General features: G+C 54.2%; 2 protein-coding genes across 2 annotated transcripts in view; one reads left to right on the forward strand and one right to left on the reverse strand.

Annotated features, from left to right (window-relative positions):
• The window catches only part of CHAF1A (chromatin assembly factor 1 subunit A), a gene marked incomplete at its 5' end in the record, with an annotated part of 28,349 nt that extends 23,452 nt beyond the window's left edge, over positions 1 to 4,897 (forward strand). The window contains 2 exons of the mRNA XM_017833616.1: positions 2,914 to 3,007; positions 4,366 to 4,897. Of these exons, the coding sequence (XP_017689105.1) occupies positions 2,914 to 3,007; positions 4,366 to 4,445 (174 nt within the window). The remainder of the gene's footprint in view (positions 1 to 2,913; positions 3,008 to 4,365) is intronic.
• A 426-nt stretch (positions 4,898 to 5,323) lies between these two features.
• The window catches only part of UBXN6 (UBX domain protein 6), a 12,940-nt gene continuing 9,722 nt past the window's right edge, over positions 5,324 to 8,541 (reverse strand). The window contains exons 8-10 of the mRNA XM_017833617.1: positions 7,186 to 7,316; positions 6,497 to 6,642; positions 5,324 to 5,837 (exon numbers count right to left, since the gene is read on the reverse strand). Of these exons, the coding sequence (XP_017689106.1) occupies positions 5,709 to 5,837; positions 6,497 to 6,642; positions 7,186 to 7,316 (406 nt within the window). The 3' untranslated portion in view covers positions 5,324 to 5,708. The remainder of the gene's footprint in view (positions 5,838 to 6,496; positions 6,643 to 7,185; positions 7,317 to 8,541) is intronic.

Consider the following 8,541-nt stretch of genomic DNA (forward strand, 5'->3'; position numbering starts at 1 on the left):
GATATTTGGGGTGTTCATTCCCAGTGTTCAGGGTGTTCATTCCCAGTGTTCAGGGTGTTCCTTCCCTGTGAGGGATGTTCATGGTGTTCATTCCCAGTGTTCAGGGTGTTCCTTCCCTGTGAGGGATGTTCATGGTGTTCATTCCCCGTGTTCAGGCTGTTCCTCCCCAGCTGGGAATGGCTCTGGCTGTATTTCCACCCAGCTCCAAACATGGGCCTTCCCACCACAAACCCCTTGGATGGGTTCAGGAGTGAAACCAGAGCACCAGAGAGACGAGTTCCCTTTGTGTGGGACTCTCTGTCCCGCTGGAAACGTCCCTCTCCTGCTGCTCCTCCATTCTCTGCTCCCTGGCACTGATTGCATCCAGGCTGGGAATATTTGGAATGTCTGCCTGGCCTTGCTTTTCCAGCTGGGAGTGATTTGTGGCAGGTTTTTGTGTGCCAGAGGCACAGCCCGGGCTGGGCACTGGTTAAATGTGCTCCCAGCTCCAGCCTGTGGAGTGTCCAGCTCATCCCAACACACAGAAAGCTGGAATTGCAGGAGCTGGGTTAAAAATCCAATAATTCAGAAGGACAGAAGGAGCTGGGTTAAAAATCCAATAACTCAGAGGGACAGAAGGAGCTGGAATTGCTGGTGGTGCTCCTGGGGAGCTTTGCTGTGGTTTCCCTGTTGTTGCTTCTCCTGCTTTTCAGGGTGACCACAGGTGGTGCTGGAGCTTAATCATCCCAAGGGATGGCTGAGGAATGTGGTCATGGAGTCATGGAACAACAACCCAAACCATTCCAATAGGGAAGGGACACCTCCCACTATCCCAGGGTGCTCCAACCTGGCCTTGGACATTTCCAGGGATGGGGCAGCCACAGCTTCTCTGCCCAACCTGTGCCAGGGCCTCCCCACCCTCCCAACCAGGAATTCCTTCCCAATATCCCACCTAAATTTCCCTTCTTTCAGTTTGAAGCCACTCCCTGTGTCCTGTCCCTCCATCCCTCATCCCAAATCCCTCTCCAGCTCTCCTGGAGCCCCTTTAGGCCCTGGAAGAGGCTCCAAGGTCTCCCTGGAGCCTTCCCTTCTCCAACCTGGCCTTGGACACTTCCAGGAATGGGGCAGCCACAGCTTCTCTGGGAATTCCATCCCAGCCCCTCCCCACCCTCCCAGGCAGGAATTCCTTCCCAATATCCCACCTAACCCTGCCCTCTGGCAGTTTGAAGCCATTCCCTGCTGTCCTGGCCCTCCAGGCCCTTGGAAACAGTCCCTCTCCCTCTCCATTTATTCCTCCTGTCCTGTGCACCAGGTCAGGGAAGAATCCAGGAATAGTTTGGGTTGGGAGGGACCTTCAGGCTCATCTCATTCCACCCCCTGCCTTGGACCACAGACGAGGCTTTGGATGCTTTTGATGCTTTTCCTTCCCAATCTATTCTTGGCCTTTTTTTTTTTTGGCTTTTCCACTGCAAAAGCTCAGCGTTCAGGTACTGATGGAGATCAGAGACTTGTGAGAAGCTGTTCAGCCCCCAAACTCCATCTGCTTGGGGTTTTTTTCTTGTTGTTTTTTTTTTTTTCTGCTGAACTAAATAAAGGCAGGGAGATAAAAGTCTCTGCTTGGCACCCACTGGAAATAATTCAGCTCGGAACGGGAGCAGGGAGAGCAAAACAAAGGCTTGGAGGAGAATTACATCACCAGCCTGAATGTTTCAAAGCTCCTCCAAGCTGTGCTGCCGAGGTGCAAAGGTGTCACAGGCCCAAAAAGCCTTTCAGGATGCCCAGCTCAGCCCTGCTGTGGGATTAAGAGCCCAATCCTACCTGTTGGAAGCTTAGGGAGAGCCTGGGGGAGGGCACAGCTCCAGGTTCCCTCCCCTGGCACTGCCCCCAGGCTCAGAGCAGGACTTGTGTAAGTCACGGTGAGAGAGAGGAGAAGTGGGGGTTGGAGTGGGCAGTGCCTTAATCCGGGAACTGAAAGGTGTAAACTGAGAATTCCTGGCCTTGGAACAGCCTGTTGGGGGTGGGGAGCGGGGTTTTCATTCCCCAGTTCCAGCTGAAGGGTAAAAAATAATAAAAAAAAAAAGCCCCCAACAAGCCCTCCCACAGCTGGGCAGCTTCAGTTCGTGCCACTCCTCGTGGGGGGTTTCTCCCCTCAAAATAAGGGAGTTTTTGGGGCTTTTTTTCCCGTGGCAGAGAAAAACCTGGGCAGGGAAGGAAGAATCTCACCCTGGATAAAAGCTGATTGACAAAGAGGAGGAGCCAGGGGGAGGTCACAAAAAGTCGTTTTCCACCTTTAGGAGGAAGAAAAAAACACCCAAAAGTGGGGGAAAAAGGAGGCTCTGGGGGGACCTTCTCACTCCCTGACAGGAGGGGGGAGCCAGGGTGGGCTCTGCTCCCAGGGGACAAGGGACAGGACAAGGGGAAATGACCTCAAGGGGAGGTTTAGGTTGGATATTAGGGAATATTTCTCCATGGACAGGGATTTTCGAGGCCTGGGAGTCCCATCCCTGCAGGGATTTACCAGCCCCGTGGATGTGGCTCTTGGGGACGTGGTTGGACTCGAGGATCCTGGAGATCTTTTCCAACCTAAAGGATTCTGTGATTGTACAAAAATAATTGGGCGGGGGGGGGGAGATTTCCCTTCCCAAAATCCAACAAAACCCAGAGTCAGATTCCCCCCGAGGCTCCAGCCAACCCTGCTCTGCGTGGGCTGCTCAGCTCGTTGTGCAAGAGGGGGAAAAATCCTGGAGCAGGAGCTCTTGGCACGTTTCCCACCGTTTGTGCCACTGCAGGTGAGGCCTTTTGGCCCCAGTCAGTGCCTGGGGGAGCTGGGAATTGCTGATTTTTTTTTTTTGTATTTTTGTTTTTCCCTCCAAACGTGCCCCGTGTCACCCTCCCCGTGCTGTCACACACCTGCTGCCTGTTCTCCCCCTCCAGGCTGAAGCTGTGGAGCTGGATGGATTCCAGGCAGACACCGAGGAAGATGAGGAAGATGATGACTGCATGATTGTGGATGTACAGCCAGCAAAAGGTGGGGATGTGAGGGGACAGCAGTGCCTTGGCTGAGCAGGGACAGTGTGCAGCTCAGTGGGGGGGGTTCTGCCCCTTTTTCACCATCCCTTGAGCTTTTCTCTCTCTCCATCTTTCATTCCAAACACTTCTCTGCTTGTTATCATTTTTTTTTCTGGATGCTTCTTTGCTATTTCTGGTCTTCTCTAACCTGCTCCTGCCTTTTCTTTCCCTCCTCCTCCTCCTCCTCCCTCCGACTGCCTAAATAGCACAAAACACTTGTGACTGGCACTCGGCTGCCAGCGTTACCTGTTTGTTTCTGGGAGGAGAAAAGTGAACATTAAAGGGTTTGCACCAGCAGATCCACTCATTACTGGGGAATGTTGCTGCTCCCCGGGGTGCTCAGAGCCCTTCCAAGGTGTGGGTTTTGAGGAACAACGAGGTTGTGCTGAAGGAACAACAGCCAAGCTGGGATCTGCTGCCCTGCCCCTCAAATCCCAGCGGTTTGCTGGTTATCTGTGTCCCAGTTATCCCTTGGAAAAACGGGCTTCAAAGCCCCAGTGGTGCAGTGGATCCGTGCAGGAGGTGGGACGAGGATGTGGAGCAGCTCCTTTGATCTCGGGGAGGTTTTTCAGAGTCGACACCGGGCACGTGACGGGGCTTCAGAACCTCGGAGCTCCTTCCCTGCTGCTCTCCCAAAAGGCTCCTTCCCTGCTGCTCTCCCAGAAGAGCTCCTTCCCTGCTGCTCTCCCACAAGAGCTCTCCCAGCAGCCCTGAGTCCAGCCCAGCAGGGTTTGTGTCGGGCAGCTCCTCCAGACAAAGGCTCTGCACGTGAATTCCGTAGGGTCCGACCCACCCCGGGCAGATCCGGGCTCTCCTTTCTCTCTGGAGCTGCTGCTCCATCCTCTCACCTCCCCAAAAAAAGCCACGCTGGGACTGCCTGCCAAGCAGCCTGGCTTTAATCTCTAAGCTGCTTTTGCCTGATTACCAGGCTCTGAGAGATGAAACCCTGGCCTCGGGTTTGTCACCCCTTGTTCTGGAGGTGCCACTCAGCAGCTTCCCTCCCTCGGGCTCTGGGGACACAAAATGCAGCTGGGTTTGTTCAGCTCAAGGCACTGAAAAGATTAGGAAAATCCCCCTTTTTTTTTTATGGTTGGAGTGATTTTTTTATTATTATTATTTTATTCTGGGTTGGTGATATTAAATCTGAAACCGGTTAAATTTAAATAAATAAATATTAAATTTCAAACCAGTTTTGAAAGGAGGGGCAAGAAGGGGGCTCCCAACAGACCCAGGAAGCTGCGACAGAACAGGGAGGGGATAAATTCTGCTGGATTCATGATATTTAACAACAAAACCACCATGTTTTGTCCTTTGCAGACTCTCCAGCTTCAGAATGCAGTGGTACAAGAGCTGCTCACCAGGACACCAGCAGGGTCAGCCCATCTAATACAATTTGAGACTTAAAACCGCCTACTAACTCCTCTGTATGTATGTAGAACGGATTAGAAAACTTTAAAAACCCTGTGTATCTTCGCCCAAGATACTTGAAAGTATTCCACATTTCTTGTAAAGAGAAGACAGCACTTTGTTCTGCTTCAGCCCAGATGGAAGCTTAAATTTTTATTTTTTTTTTTTTTTTAGTTCTAGCTTTTTTTAGCCCGGTTCTTTTTTTAAAAAAAAAAAACCAACAACAACAAACTGCATATTAATCTGTCCTTAATAAAGCATTATTGAAATTTTGATACTCCTTTGTAATGGAAGGTATCTTAAATTATCTCTGGAAGTAGCTGAGGGATTTTTGGGATAAGCTTATTGTGATGCCACTGGGGGAATGATGACTGTTCATAATGTTGTACAGCGTGGCCTTGGGTATAAATGATGTACAATTATATATGAATTTATGCTCTTGTACCATCCTGTTTGTGGTTTTACTTGCAGCACATTCGGGAAGAGGGGAGGGAAAAAAAAAGCATCTTGTTGCTTTAATTTTGGAATTAATTACAGATTATCAGTCCCTGTTTACATCAGAGCTCGTCTCTGGCCCACGGAAAAACACGAAGATTGAGGTATAAAGGACTAAACTGGCATCAAACTTGATGGGAGAGGGAGCAGACTTGAGTTTTGTGTGATTTGTGGGTTGTTAATCAGTCCCTGGAAAGGCTGGGGGCAGGCTGAGGGTGTTCACGGCCCCACTGGGCACCACCAGCAGCTGGTACTGGTGTCAGGGAAAAGGGGGTCAGGCTGCCCCAGTAACACCAGTGCCAGCCCCAGCCCTGCCTGGCTGGGCATTCCAACCCCGTGACAACGCAGTCAAATAACCTGGAGCAGAGCTGAGTCTTTAAATAATTCCATTTAATCAGACTAAGAGTCACCTTACCCCAATGTGCTCTCTCCCGCAGGAGTTACAGTGCACACGGAAGCCAGAGGGGAAGCTGAGTCCTAAACCCAGCCCCACCGCCGGGCTCAGGGGGGTGATCCAGCCTAGCAGCACTAATCCCTGCTCCCCCACTGCCTCGGGAACACCCTCCTGGAACGTGGTGCTGACCCCCCCTGGGAGCAGTGCGGGAGGTGCCTCGCTGGGTGAGACCCCCCGAGGGAGGGACAGAGCCGGGGCTCCCCCTCTGCACAGCCACCCCACAGCCACCCCTGAGCTCACCCAGCTGGTGGGAAAGGGAGGGAAGAGGCTAAAACCAGCAGCACTGAACCCACGGCCCTTTATTTCAGGGGAGGGTCTGCACCCTGGCCAGGAGCTCCGGCCTCAGGGGGCTCCGGGGCTGCTCCTCTCCCGCTGCCTCGATGTCTGCCATGACTGCTGCGTCCCAGCACAGGCTCAGGAGGGCCGAGGGCACCTGCCACAGGAGAGGCACGTTAGGGAGCCAGAAAATCATGGAATACTTCAGGCTGGAAGGCACCTTAAAGCTCGGCTTGCTCCACCCCCCCCACCGTGGGCAGGGACACCTTCTGCTATCCCAGCTTGCTCCAGCCTGGCCTTGGCCACTTCCAGGGATGGAGCAGCCACAGTTTCCCTGAGCTTGTAACACTCTGTGTGCCTTCCCAGGGCTGGGAAAACTTCAGCTAAAAGGGACAAGGGTGGATTTCTGCCACAAGCTCCTTCTGGGAGACCCTGCTCTGGGCTTTCTGTTCACACCCTTGCCTTGCCTGTGCTGCCTTCCCTCTTTTCCCAGGGTGGATGCTCAGCCTCTGGCAGAGCTGCTGGCAACTCCTGCAGCTGCCTTTGCTCCAGGAGGGAGGTCCCTGCAGTTCCCTCCAGACTTTGAAGCCTCCAAGCAGTTTCCTGTTTGCTTGTGCTTAAAATGAGGGGCCGGAGCACAACTTGGGGCTCTGAAAGCTGAAGACACACAAGCTTCCCCCCAGGCTCTGAGACTGTGATGGAAGGGGCTGAAGTTCCCTCTAAAAGCAGCTGAGGGATTTTGGAACAAGCTTAGGGGGGACTCTGAACACCTCAGGACCCTGGGGAAGGCACCAGCTCAGTGTTTTTCTCACTCACCAGCCCACATTCATTGAAGGCCAAGTTCTCATCAGTCAGTTTGACCCCTCCAGGTCCCAGGAGCTCAAAGGGCAGCCAGTCATCTCTGAGTGCTTCCCTCACAAAGCTGTAGAGCACAGACACTGCTTCCCGGGCATAAAAAGTCCCTGCCATGAGAAAAACGAGGTGAGGGAGTCCGGCCTTTCCCAAAAATCCAACCTTTTGGTGGCCCCTTTCGTGGGGCTCTGACTTTCTCAACTACTTCAGTGCCACACAGCCAGGCTGATGGAACTGGAAAGGCCTCAAAGCAGAGTGCCCAGAGGAAGTGATTCAATCATTGCAAGCCCCTGCCAGGCTGTGACAAAGAGCTGGGAAAGCCTGAAGTGATTTCCAGAGTTCTGCTGGAAGACTGGAAGAGGATTTGTGCTGTTGTACAACCTCGTGCTGGTTCCTGTGACACACTGGTCTAATGAGTCCAGCTTGTTCCCAGAGGTTTTGGGAAGAGGAGGCTTTTTAATGAATGATGCCTTGGGATTCTTCTCAACCTTAAAATCCCAGCCCTGAGCAGGTGATGGAGATGGGAATTCTTGGAGAAAACACCCCGCTCTGGTTTGGTGTTTTATTCCACGAGCTGTGTTAATATTCAGGTTTTTATCCCTCAAGCACCCTCAGGAGGTGCCCGAAGAAAGGGTGAGGAGCCTTTTTCTTACCTTGGAGGATGTATCCGTCGGGAAAGCGCACCCGGAGCAGGGTGTAGTTGTACTTCCTCATCTCCCTCTGCTCCTCCTTCTCCCTCATGGCTCTTGTCCTCAGCATGGACGCCTTCTCCACTGCCTCTGTCCTGCGGGGAGAGACCCTTTCAGGCACCAGGGACGGGGACAAACCGGGATAACAGGGACTGGCTGGCACCCCCTGGCCCCTCCTGCTGCTCCAGGCCCTCAGGAGAGGGACAAACCCCCTCTGGCATCCCCTGGCCTTTCTTCCCAGTCCAGCCCCTCAGGATGAACCCTTCCAGGCAGAAAGGACAGGGACAACCCCCTGGCTGGCACCCCCTGACCCCTCCTGCTGCTTCAGCCCCTCAGGAGAAGGACAACACCTGACTGGCATTCTCTGACCCCTCCTGCTGCTCCAGGCCCTCAGGACAAACCCTTCCAGGCAGGAAGGACAGGGACAAACCCCTGGCTGGCACCCCCTGACCCCTCCTGCTGCTTCAGCCCCTCAGGAGATGGAAAAAGCCTGGCTGGCACCTCCTGGTCTTCCTTGCTGCTCCAGCCCCTCAGGATAAACCCTTCCAGGCAGGAAGGAGAGGGACAAACCCCTGGCTGGCACCGCCTGACCCCTCCTGCTGCTCCAGCCCCTCAGGACAAACCCTTCCAGCCCCTCAGGAGAGGGACAAAGCCTGGCTGGCCTTTCCCCCTGGCCTTTCCTCCTGCTCCAGCCCCTCAGGATAAACCCTTCCAGCCCCTCAGGAGAAGGACAAAGCCTGGCTGGCACTCCCTGACCCCTCCTGCTGCTCCAGCCCCTCAGGACAAACCCTTCCAGGCAGGAAGGACAAACCCAGGACTAGACCAATGCCACGGTCTGTGTGACAGGGTGGTGCTGGGTCATGAGTTGGACTGGATGATCTGAGAGGTCTTTTCCAACCTGGGTGATTGTGTGATTCTGTGATTCTGTGGGACAAACCCCTGGCTGGCACCCCCTGACCCCTCCTCCCGGTCCAGCCCCTCAGGAGAGGGACAAACCCTTGATTGGCATCCTCTGACCCCTCCTGCTGCTCCAGCCCCTCAGGAGAGGGACAAACCCTTCCAACCCCTCAGGATAAGCCCTTCCAGCCCCTCACGACAAACTCTTCCAGCCCCTCACGACAAACTCTTCCAGCCCCTCAGGAGAGGGAGAACCCCTGGCCTCTCGTGCCGGAGCAGCCCCTCAGGCCGGAGCCTCTGTTCCCCTCCCCGGAGCCTCCGTTCCCTCCCCGCAGCCGTTCCCTGTTCCCTCCCCACAGCCTCCATTCCCTCCCCACAGCCGCCCTTCCCTCCCCACAGCCTCCATTCCCTCCCCACAGCCGC

Source organism: Lepidothrix coronata, unplaced genomic scaffold (assembly GCF_001604755.1).
Source record: "Lepidothrix coronata isolate B3197 unplaced genomic scaffold, Lepidothrix_coronata-1.0 Scaffold219, whole genome shotgun sequence".
Lineage (NCBI taxonomy): Eukaryota > Metazoa > Chordata > Aves > Passeriformes > Pipridae > Lepidothrix > Lepidothrix coronata.